The sequence below is a fragment of the Rhea americana genome, unplaced genomic scaffold, assembly GCF_003343005.1.
Source record: "Rhea americana isolate MKP2758 unplaced genomic scaffold, rheAme1 scaffold_9, whole genome shotgun sequence".
NCBI lineage: Eukaryota > Metazoa > Chordata > Aves > Rheiformes > Rheidae > Rhea > Rhea americana.
The window spans coordinates 8,542,202-8,554,792 of NW_028187088.1; the positions used below are offsets into that span (position 1 = coordinate 8,542,202).

General features: G+C 40.3%; 1 protein-coding gene across 9 annotated transcripts in view; it reads left to right on the forward strand.

The window, feature by feature from the left end:
- The window catches only part of BICD1 (BICD cargo adaptor 1), a 183,514-nt gene that overhangs the window by 93,236 nt on the left and 77,687 nt on the right, over positions 1-12,591 (forward strand). For all 9 annotated transcript variants that reach the window (XM_085323991.1, XM_085323995.1, XM_085323992.1 and 6 more), the window contains exon 2: positions 2,940-3,152. In XM_085323991.1, coding sequence (XP_085180117.1) covers positions 2,940-3,152 — 213 coding nt within the window. The remainder of the gene's footprint in view (positions 1-2,939; positions 3,153-12,591) is intronic.

A 12,591-nucleotide genomic window follows, 5' to 3' on the forward strand; every position in this document is an offset into this window, starting at 1 on the left:
TTTTATATTTAAAAACTTGGCAGTTTGACAATACTTTTAGGCATTGTATGTACATTATATTTGCACTTGCCCTTTTCCTTCTATATAGTGCCCATGTCTGTCGGAGATGAGGATTTAGACAATGGGGTGAGGTTATATTGTATAAGAGCAAGTATATAGCATGGGAAGTATATTATGACTTTGCAGGTTAACACAGAAATCCAAAACAGAATCAACACAGTTCGTAATTGCTTTGTGTATAAGTACCTGAAGGGAGAGTGTCAAGGGGACGGGGCCAAACTCTTTTCAGTTGTCCCATGTGACAGGACAAGAGGCAATRGGCAGAAATTGAAGCACAGGAAGTTCCGCCTGAACATGAGAGGGGATTTCTGTGTTTCACACTGTGAGAGTGACAGAGCCCTGGACCAGGTTGCCCAGAGAGGTTRTGGAGTCTCCTTCTCTGGAGATAGTCAAGGCCCACCTGGATGCAACCCTGTCTAACGTGCTGTAGGTGACCCAGCTTGAGCAGGGAGGTTGGACTAGATGATCTCCAGAGGTCCCTTCCAACCTGACTGATTCTGTGATTCTATGATTCTTTAAAATATTTTGCAAAATAGCTGGCATAATTAAAAGATTTACCTTAGGTAAAAGACGATATGGATAGTTCTGGTATGGTGCAACTAGAATTCTGACTTCACTAATGCTCTAAAAAGTTCAGATATTTTTGACAGTCAGTAGTCCTACTCTCCTTTTAGAAATACATATTTGTTCCTGAGATTATGGAGAAAAATGTTTGGTTAATTAATGATGTTTCCTCCATATGCTAGCTGTTACAATCATTCTGGAAAACATCCTCCGTGCTATTATAGACCTTGCTAAACAAAGAAATGTATTAGATTTGATGCATAAATAATAATTATAGAGTTGTTTGGATAAATCTTTTCTTGTCTTAAATTCTGTTGGTTCCCAGAGCAGTTTAATAAATACAACATAGGATTTTTTTATTATTTATTTATTTATTTTTGCAAATCAGAAGGGAGCATGGTCCAAAGCAAAGAGAAATCATTGCAGGAAGACATAGTATGTACGTGGAAGGCCATTATYGCTATGTGCTTGTATTTATCTATGGGGTTTTAACTATCCAGTCTTCTGACAGAAGGGCTCTGGGTCCCATTTCTTCATGAGTGATGAGATTCTCTAGCCTTTTCAATCCTACCTGCTGTGCTGTTGTGTGTTTTGATTTTCCTCTGGGTATGTGACACTTTACATTTATCTTAGTGTCTTTTAATAGACTAGTACGTTTTGCTTAGGTCTCAAATTAGGCACAGTGAGCCATTTAATATAAGTATGTATTGTGAGATATGATTTATTAGCAGTGTTCCTGAAACAGTCTTCTAGATTCACAGGTATAGTGACCGAATTAGTGGATAACAGTTTCATTAAATTGAATTTCTTGTTATTTGGAAAATCCTATCCAGCAAGTTGCTGATGCTTGCTCTTTCAGTAATTTGCAGTCTTTCAAGAAGACAGCTGGGTTAATACATTATTGAATATTTTTAGAATCCTTTAATGCTGAGTTCACAGAATTCTCCACGTAGAGTAGACTTAAAAGCTGCAAAGTTCTGAACAGGGTTTTGCTTTGAAGTTTTTAAGGGATTGTTTCAGTTCTGGTGCCARTAAAACTTTGAATGTGTTCTGAAAGGCTATAAATACCAACAGTAAAACAAAGAATTTCATTTGGCAAGTGGTTGTTCTTGATGGGAAGGCAAAGGAGACCAGAGGTGCCAGTGGGAACAAATATATTCTGTGCTGTGTGACTWGGTAGGTCTGGGTAGAAAGTAGTTCCCCACTGAAAGAATAGATACTACCATAGCTTACATCTGTCTCCTAAATCAGAAAAATAAAACCAGCGTCTTTCACTGCACGTATATTCTCTGAGTTAAGATAYGAGAGATTTTTTTCCTATAGTGGATCTGTGTAATATTTGCTTACTTCTTTAGGCCTTCTCCTGAGTTAGGCTATATGATTTGTGACCAGATATCTATTTTTAAAGCTAATACAGATAAAACAGAAAGATTTTGCTTTTATGTTCCTATTGTTTTTTTTTTCTTTTGTCTTTGATAGCTAAATGATATCTGCATCATTTCTACTGTCATGGCTTGTACTTTGTTTTCTTCCAAGTTGCTTCTGAGAGTCCAGAATAACATCCCTTCAGACATTGTCRCTAGAAATACTACCTTATTAAGCTGATCACTCTAAGCCAGTTTCAAGAAGAGTAAGACAATCACTGAAAATTACTTATTTTATTCATAAACTTCCTGAACACCCCATGGAAAAAGGAACAAAAGCAGAAGCAGTACAAATGAAAGGAATGAAAGAAAGGAACTGTCAAACTCAGTATTTAGCCTACCACTAATGTAGATGGCCACTGCTTGGTATTTGGCTCATTTATCTTTCTTTCAAGTTATGGGAAGCTTTTTTGCACTGTCTCCCCTTACCGTGAGGTCAGCTCCTAGCATAAAAGAACATTGAAAATGGAAAGCAATTTAGAGAGATTTGCCAGCTATTTATGCTTAAAAAAATTAAAAAAGAAGCACAGTTTGTGGAGCTAGAGAATAAAGGAATTGATGAATATCAGTTTGCCTCATTCAGGAGAGTTAACCATAGGCACTAATTAATGGCTAGTTAGCAATGCACCATCTTGATCTCAGTGGAGGCTGCCTGGATATGGGCCATATTTCAGTGCTGCAAATGAGAACAGCTTCAAGATGCTTCCTTTCAGCTAAATGAGATGGTGACCTTCCTCTGGTAGGAAGCTGCTAAGACAGTGTTTATTAGGTCAGAGTTTGAGACTCAGATCTAGTCCATTCCCTCTAGCTATGCAAGTGCTCATTACTGTTTTTTTTTTTTTTTTTTAGGGCTTTAGTGGTTTCATACTGTGCATTGTTTTTCTGTTTCAGGCATTTGGACAGTCCTTCTCAATTCATCGCAAAGTGGCTGAAGATGGTGAAACACGTGAAGAGACTCTCCTCCAGGAGTCTGCATCAAAGGAAGCTTATTACCTCGGGAAGATTCTGGAGATGCAGAATGAGCTGAAACAGAGCAGGGCAGTGGTCACCAACGTGCAAGCAGAGAATGAGAGACTCACTGCTATCGTCCAGGATTTGAAAGAGGTAATTGGGTTTGTGGATGGAGCAATGGGATGAATTTTCTTGKAATATGATGGATGGTATGGCATTGAGTCCTGAAATACTACAGGATGTAAAAGCACATACCTGCTAGTCAGTGATCATCCTAGAGACTTTATGGCCTGACAGGTTTGGGATTTAGCAAGGAAAAAAAACAAAAACAAAAAAACCTCCAACCCAAAACCAAAACAGTCTTCAAATATTATAAATCCCACTTTGAGAAGTTATAATTTTTAAAGTACTGTAGATTTTTGCATTTTATTGTACAGTTCCTACAGGCAGGTGCGTTTTACAGAAATATCTTTTTTGCATTCTTCTCATTCGTGCAGCTTTTTCTTCTCACCTTTCACATCATTTCTCAGATATTTTGGATTGCTAGGGTTACCTAAAGCTTTTACCCRTTTTCTCCCACTCTGGAGTAAAATTCAAAGGCATGCTCATGTTTAGAAAAGGGGCAATAGTGAGTAAGCTAAATGTGGCTGACAGCCATTGATTATTTTCAATGAAACAATTAGTAAGGTTTAATGATTTGTTGTTTTTCCCTGAAATTTGGAAGTGTAGACCAAAGTTCCTTTACTTATTACTGTTTCCATATACCACTTAGTGGAGGAAAACTGCTCTATTTTTATTGACTTATTCTTTCATTATTGATGGTTTAATCGTACAACTTACGTAGCAGTGCTCAGTGGGAGACCATACAAGAAAGGAAGATGATTTTGTTTCATTCGGCTCTACTAGCAGATTGGCTCCAGGTCACATTCTTATATAAACACTAGGATGTGTTTGTGTGTGTCCAGCCAATCTGGCTAGCATTAATTGTGATGACCTGGAGAATAAGGGATGCTGAATATCCAGTCCTCGTCACATGTCYGGGGTTCCTCTTAGACTGGTGACCACGTGTTCATTTTGGAGGTGGCTTTGGTACCTTTTAAGAGCTAATGTGTATTGAGATCTTTTGYCTCTTCATCTTGTCCCAATTCCGTGAGTCATTATGTGACACTTCTGATTTAATCTTTGTTCTTTAGTCTCTTTCCCTCGGTGTAGGTTGTTTTTTCCAATCTGGGTGTCTGAGAAGTTGTTCATCAGTGTACTATGATCTTGATGGCCTGTTCATCGAGGTGCCATCAGTGCACACTGTTCTTTTATCCTTCTTCTTATGTTTCTTCTAATGCTTATATATACACGTATTTCCATTCATACTTTATTTATACTAATCTTAATGTTTCTATTGCAKACTCTACAGATTCAGTTTCCTAAGCAGACAAGTAACTTCACATCATCCCTGCTTAATCTAGGCATGCCCAGATGTAGGGACTCTCCCCACTATCCAGCTAATGGCAAAGAGCCTTCCTAGATGAGCTTGGAAGACGCTTTTTTTCACGTGAACTTAAAAAATTACCAGATGTTACCATTTTTCCTACAGTTGAGTGGAAYGGCATCCTCTTAAGCTACAGAAACACCTGAGAGATGTCTTGGGTTACCAGACTCCATRGACATTAAACTCTGGGTTTAATGACTGTCATACACAAGAGGATGGGACATTCTTGTGTAGTGGTTACACTGAACTTGTCCTTAATGCAAATCAGATTTAAATAAGAAATAAATATAGGTTATTTACACAATCCAGATATAAACTATGTGGTTATAAATAGGGGTAACAGAAATAAAAACAGATTTATATCCACTTATCCTAAAATCATATCCTAAAAGCTTCTCTTACTCTCTGCTATGCAGTCGATAAGCTGCTGAAACACCTGCCTAACCATTTAGTTAAAGCTTGCAGGCGAGCAGTAACGCTGTGACCTAGAGTTCAGTCACAGAAGAGGAACTAAGTTAGAGGATACACATTCATCTTTGTACCTAATGCTTTCCTCAGGGGTCTCCTTGGGATTCCTTCAAATGCAAATCTCCCTTCCGTTTTCTGTCATGATTATTGATCTGTAAGTTATTCAGAAGGCAGTTTCAGTACCCATCCTCCCTCATGTATTGATTGTCTTCACTTCTTTGGAGATAATAGTAGCCCTTAGTGTGAGGCCAGMTGCAGTTATTTCCTGTTCTAATGCTAAACAGAAACAAGCCCCAGTGGTTAATTAAAGTATGAGAAAAGAATTTGCCTGAATAAAAAGCAGGCTGATAGTGTTCTGTATTGATAAGATGATGTTAGAACCAGAGCGTAAAGTCCTTCAGTATGTTGAGCTTTATATTTTGTATAACTGTGATTGATGTATTTAAATATAAATAGGATTGGTGCATTCAGTTCATTACTGAGTGATACCAGACACTATTATGATTAATCATTTGAAAATAATAATAGACATAGGATGATTGACWTCCACCCCAGGTTCATAGGGATCTTGTCACACTCAATTATACAGGCATTTCACCTTATGCTCAATGAAGTCTCATCCTTGTACCCAGCACAGTATTGGTCCAACCATGTAAATCCCAAGACAGTAGTATCTGAGTGCCTGCAGAAATAAGGTGCTCTTCTACTGTAAGTGTATATGAACTTTGCTTCATTCTGTCTCCTGCTAATAGGAAAAGGCAGGTTTAGCTTACTCCAAATCTTGAAAACTACTAAAGTGTTTTGGGAGATGTTGAGTTTTTTCTTCGATTGCTTACAAAATGTCTAGCACATTTTGGGATGAAGGCAGTCATTAGAAGCTGCCACAGGTGAATTGCTGCAATGGGAAATTAATTTATCTCTTTAACAGATTCTGGATTTAAGTTACTTGATTAAACCCTGTGTGTCTCTGCCCCCCAACAAAGGATGCTTTATAGTTGTTTTTTGAACAACCTTACAAAAAAAAMCTAACTAAACCTGAAACTCCTTTCACCTTCATACTTGATGTAAAAAAAGGTTAAACATTATGCTGTGTTTCTGGAGATAGCATTTTTGCACAGATAACAGAAACTGATGGTATTTTAGTTGTGCACTCAGCCGGTGCTCTATGATACTGATGGTAGATCGTGAGATTTTCAAAATATTGCTCCTGTTATAGGTACCACATCCGTAAATTACACAGTCAGTGTGGCTCCATTCTCCAATCTGCCCTGGCAGTTCTCTTCTGAATGGGTTCTGCTTTCTGAATTTGCACAGAAATCCATAGTCATATGAATACATGTGAGCATTTTATGAACCATCAGAATACTCTGGGATGTATACTGATGGCTTTTATGAATGCTGGGAATTCAGTAGCCCTGGAGTTTAAAAGTTCGTGCTTTTTTTCAAGCATGTGCCATATTTTCACAGCTGGTGTCTGCAGAGCAGTTTGACCTGGATCCCTCTTGTTATGAAAGAGGATGTATCAGACTAGGTCTCTGGAGATTATGCATCTCAATTTCGGAAAACAAACAAACCGATTTCAATGCTTGCCACCAGGAAAATACATGTTTTTGAAGTACTTGAGCGTTGTGATGGTAAAGAATGGACCAGGAGTCTCTGGAAGTGAATGGTTTTCTAGGTTCGTGTTAAAATGACTGAAACACAAGCACTGTTATTTATGATGCAATAAGAACCTCTAAAGCTTTGGCGTATTATTAATTATCATCTAACTAAATAATGTACAYGTTTTGGAAAGTGGGTAATCTCTCTCATTCTGGCCTCCCATCAAGATGCCTGCCATGGGACATTGAGAATTATTAGGAGGTTTTTAAAATTGCTTTAATATGAACCAGAAATTGTACTTATTTCATGAATGAGGCCAGAGGCATCATTTTTAGTAGTCAGAGGTGAGATTCATATATTTCAAAAATCATAGAGTTTATGGTAGCTGGCCTCTGTGTCTGAAGAGATCAGTATGCTTATCAGTTCATTTGACCTTTTATAACTGGTTATTAACTGCCTGCCTTTATTATAAATGTAAAATGTAATATGTATTTAAAAATATATAGTGGTTTTTTTTTGTTTTCTAATTCTCCAGTGATTGTGCTGTTGAAAGATCTTTCTATATGGTAACCGTAACCACAATTTATAGAAGGATAAGAAGATGAAATCACTGTTCTCAAAAATGGATAACCTGTTAAGGGTGTTGCTTATAGAAGCACAAATAAACCAGGCTGCAAGTTGGAGCAGAAAGTTCTTGTGATGGGATYGTCTTCAGAAGGAGGCTAAATGCCTTGGACCTATGCATCTGCCTCAGAACATGTGGCAGCTAAAGGGGGAAAAGCCTGAAGAAAGGAAGCAAGTGCAGTTGTAGAAAACGGAGATGAAAGGTTTCAGTATGGTTTGAGTTTTGTAGGTGTTAAGAGAYGGGGATTAGGAGTCGGTGCAAGGCATGTAAATGAATGCTTCTGCAGCCAAAGAGGCTGGCAGGTGTTGATCAGCTCTTTATTCCCAACCCTCTCGCGTGTATGAAACGGGACTAGTGAAAAGGAGGAGGAATAATCTATCAATGTTGGGAAGCAAAGGGTTAAAACACATAGTCTGTGCAACTAAATGTCACTGCAGCAGCTACTGGGCTTGCAGAAAAATATCGGCATCTGGGTACTTGCAGTCCAGGAGCTAAGAGATGAAAAGTGAGGTTTATGTGATGCTAATGTTAATGAGCCATAGCAACACTGCACACCTGGGCTTCTGGAGGGCAGAAGAAAGGGAGGCAAAAGRGGGGGGATGCAAGCAAGGGAAAAGTGGGCAGGGAAAACAGAGCAAATAAGTGAGGAAATGCATACTGAAACCAGATGAAAGAAATTCGAGGATGAAATCATGCCACCCTCCTGCCCTTGAAATCAGTAGCTAAATATTTATTCACTTAAGTAGAACAAAGATCTTGTGCTTCATGCTGATCATGGAAGGTGTGGCAGTGATGGTTTGGGCTCTTTCTGTGGTGAATGTGTGTGATTSCAAAGCCTGAACACTAGCTTGATGAAGAGCTACCACCAAAACTTCAACTGCTAGTTRCCATTTCAGAAACAGCTTTATGCTAAGTGGCCGCACCTGCATTCTGAAAACGTATCAGAAATGAGGGAGAAAAAAAAAAGTTACAGGCATGGCTTTCAAGTTGACTTTTTTCTTACAAACATGCCAAAAATGCCAACTGTTTTTTTCTTTTCTTTTCTTTTTTTTAATTTCAAACATACCTTTTAAAAATTCCCACTGGGCTATTTTCTATTTAGAAATGGTACCTTTTCAACTTGAAAAGTCACGAGAGTTAACATTTTCTTTTGTTTTTGACAATGCAAAATAAAACCTAAAAACTTTAAATGTGAGCACATCTCTAGTAAGTACTCACCTCAATTTCAGGTTCTTSTTTGGTTGCTTTGGGGTTAGACCCATGAAAGGATTTGAGTATTTAGTGCTTCCTAACTAACGTGGAATATAGTTAGGTCTGAGACTGTGATGCTTAAAAGATTCATTTAATTGCTGTCTATTCCTGAAAGTTGCAACAGTCAGTAGGTGCCTAAGTTTTCACTTGTGAGGTTTTCTACCCATCTGGTGGTCTSTTCCTAGGCATGCTCAGGATCACCTCTTGCTTGGACTGGGGTCTGTTGGTATCTTGTTAGTGGACATTGAGCACTGCTGTTGGTGCCCCTGGAATGCCCCAAGGAGCTGGTTGCCCAGCTGATCTCACTGAGGGTGTTTCTCCAGCTGAACTCATCTGAGCAAACCCCCTGGAGCAGGAGTGGGTGCTAGTGATTTCCTTCTGCCCTCTGGTTCTGTGCTCATGGCAAGGTTTCTTGTCTGCCTTGAGGGAATGCTAACCYGCTTCCTCCTCTGCGGAAAGTGCCCTCGGAGTCGGGCAGCAGGTTGTTTTGGGGTGAGGCCCCTTTTTGTTCCTTCAGCTAAAGCAGTTTCACTTTACTGGGGGRTAGCTGAGTATTTTGTGGGTCAGGGAGAGTGAGCAAGCTTCTAAGAATGGGTCTGTAGCCTAAAGGCTATGGTGCTCAGCTGGGAATAGGGAACTAGTTCTAGTCCCCATTTCAATTAATGTTTAATAAGAAGTACTTAAATATTAATTGGAGCAGAGACCAGAGCCCCAGCCTCTCCTCTGCGAGGTGACGGCCCTCGGCAGAAGCTCCCTGCCTCATCCCTCAGGCAGAGCAAGGCCWCAGGTCCAGATCTCCCATGTCCATGACCAGTGGTTTATCTACTAAGCTCTTGGAGTGAGGTAACTCCACATTACCAGATGAAGAAACTTTGACACTGTGTTGAAGAAAGAACTGGGTAAGATGGGTGAGTCTAGGAGACTAATCGCTGCTGCAAACTGTGCGCTGGGGGAAGCAGCTTTTAGCAGCCTGGCTGCAGCAAGGAGGCGCTGGCAGGCAGAGGGCATCTCTGTCTTCGATGGTGTTAGCTCACCTCTGCTCCTGGATGTCTCGCTTTCTTCACATGCTGCATAGGGAACCTGGGAATGTGACTTGGGCAGTGCGGTGGTTTAAGTTACTGCAACATTGACTGATGATGCGTGCGAGGCGAATGATGTCCTGTGCTTCCTGGCAGTCACCTCGATGAGCCATCCTGCTCAATCTGCTGAAGAAGAGTGGTTTATTTTGGCCTTTGAACTGATGAAATCAAGGCTGCATTATAAATGTATTTGTCAGCTTGCTAACATGATGCACGTGCTTGCAGGAATGGCTTCATTTCTACAGGGAGAGGGAGAAAGGAAGTGCGGTGAAATATTCAATGAGGCTCTCGCTAATGGTTTCTCCATCTAATGTGCCTTCCTGCAAACACTGCTTTTCAAAAAGAAGCTGTGCATGTGTGGGATGCCAGAGCAGCCCACAGAGATTACTCTAGAGGTCTGAGCTGCCTGAGAAATGAGGTGCAGCTGAGGGGCGATAGAGCCGAACTGAGGACGAGTTGCACCAGGGGAGCGCGCTCATCACAGTTGAGGGTAGCACTAGCACAATCACTCTTAACTGACTGTATTTACATTCCTTTGTTTTGAAAGTTTCCTTAAGCTGACTAGAACCAGCTCTAAATTAGGTTTAGAATAAAAATTTATAACTTTGCCCACTGGGAGGAGTTTTCCTTTACTCTCTCCTGTTCTTAGAAAAGCCTGCTGAAAGGAGATTTCCCAGCTTGCTGGTGCCTAGCTGCTCTCATAAATTTTCCTCCTCCTTTTCCTAACTAACAGTGCTAATGTTCTTATGTTTTAGCAGAGGTTGAAAAGTTGGCCAAAAATGTGTTGCTTCCTTCTGCTTTCAGGAAATTTATTAATTTTACTAATTTCATGAAATTTACTAATTTTGAATTAGTAAAAATTCCTAGTTGTTATATAATGGCAGAGTGTTATGTAACACAGGAAAAGTTATTAGATTCTGCAGAGCTGCTTAAAATCAAATTCCAGTGTACGCTTGTGTCTTGTCTAGACCACTTTAAGATCATAACAGCTTCTGTAAGCAGTCAAGTGTTAAAACTTTTCCTGTTGAAGGCCCTCGCTTGCCTGCTCTCCGCCTGGACCTGAGAGAGCTCCCTGGCCTTTGAGGATGTTAGGCCGAACAGGGTGGGGACTGAGCCTGTACTTGTTCTGAATTCTTGTCCTCTCGAACGTCAGCAGTGTGTGCTTGTGAGTTAACACTCTCAGCAGGCCCGGRATAAAATCCTGTTCAGTACCTTTGCCATCGTTACGCCTTGCTGCATGAGCCCTGATATTAGCCATGAAACCGAATGAGAGTGGGTGTAGGAGCTTCCCTGTATACCTGAAGTTTGAGGCCTTCCAGCAAGGAGGGACTTGTCTGGGGTTATCGCTGCTTTAGGGAAAGTGAGAGCAGTCTCAGGTAGTGGGTTTGTAAGGTAGAGGGTTGGAGGATAARAAGGGCAGCTGTTGTGTCCTCCTCACATCTCTTGGTTTTTGACTGGTGACAGCYAACTAGTTTTTGAACAGGCCTATGTCTTCAGAGAGTCAACAGGTGCTGTAAGCATGGTCCTTTGCAGTATATTTTCCTCTTGGATTAACAGAAAAGGGAATGGCATATATGATGTGCTGTGACCTTSTTGCCATCCCGCTGTTGTCAGAGTGGTGTCTTCCCCTGCTGAGTTCAAGCTGTCTGCACTGTGTCTTGCTAGAGCACAAATCTTCTGGGCTTGACAGAAATGACGTGTTTCTAGGTTTGACTGACTGTGGATGCTGTCCTTCGCTGCCAGTGCAGGCTGTTTCTTTGACCCTTCTGCTGCTGCTTCTTTCTGATGCTTACACACACATTGTCATTCATCCTTTGTTTGTACCGGTCTCCCAATCTCTGGGTAAGTCTCTACATCTGCTCAATTCAGACTGACGTGACCCAAGATGTAATCCATCTAAAAGAAAGATCTGCTGTAGAGTTTCTCTTGAAGGCAACAAACATAGTGTCCAGTTAGGTCTGCCAGACAGCTGTAGCCACAGGCTCCAATGAGCAAAGACCATAGTGGACCGTGCTGAAGTGTAAGGTTTTGCTGCAAAAGGCAGTCTGGAAGGTACAAAACTATGGAGATCTTCCTCAATAGTGTTTGCTGAAAAAGCTTTTTTTTTGTTTTTTTGTTTTTGTCTAACTGACTTTTTCCAAGTTTGTATGGAGGATTTGTGCGGACTTTTTTTGGCAGAGTTAAATATTAATACTTATTAAAGGGACACACATTCCCTGTTCACACTTTGTCTGCAGAAGTAACCAAACAGTTTTCTTTTTCTTGGAGAAAGAGAAATAAATATGATTTTAGCTTGAACCCCGCATGAATCTTTCCTCATGCTGTGAAAGGGACTGTTGTATTAGTAATTGATATTGTCTGTCCATTACAGGAGCTTTGAGTATAGGCAAAAAAACTGTCCATGTCTGTTTAGCTTGCTTAGACTGCTGCTGAATACTGTTATTAACAGATAGAGTTAATTATGAATCTGCCATTTAACTTGATCCACTTAGTTATCACTATGCACTTTCTTGTGGTTYTTGTTTCACACATTGAATGACAAATCACTCACTCCCGCATGTGAAACCTAATGTAGCCTTGCAGATGTGCCCTTATGTTTGCTGAAATATGATTTATAATGCTATGGCCACTCATAAAATTATTTTATTTCTAAGCAAATACTCTTCATAAGCAACAAATGTAATAGAATAAGAACAATAGCAGCGCAGGATAAATATATTTTGTTGCGACATCCTTGTTTTTCTAAGGGTAATCTTCAGCTCGTCGTTTGGCTGTTGTAGTACTCGGATATACCTGCAAGCTCCCCAAGCCAGCTTTGGCCAGTCTTGTTTCCTGTTAATAAGCCTGGAACAATGACTTAGGATGCCAGCTTAGGGTCTGACGCATGCGCGGCGATGTGCAGGCATGCAGCTCTGCTGGGCATGGAAGTCGGACAATGGACAGCAGGGAGGTCAAAAAAAGGCCAGGCAGGATAGTGGAGCACAACCAAGAGACCGTTGAGTAAATACAGAGTGCCTTGTTATGAACCCTCTGGTTCCCGGCTGCTTTTTTTTTTTTTTTTTTTTTTTTTTTTTTTTTTTT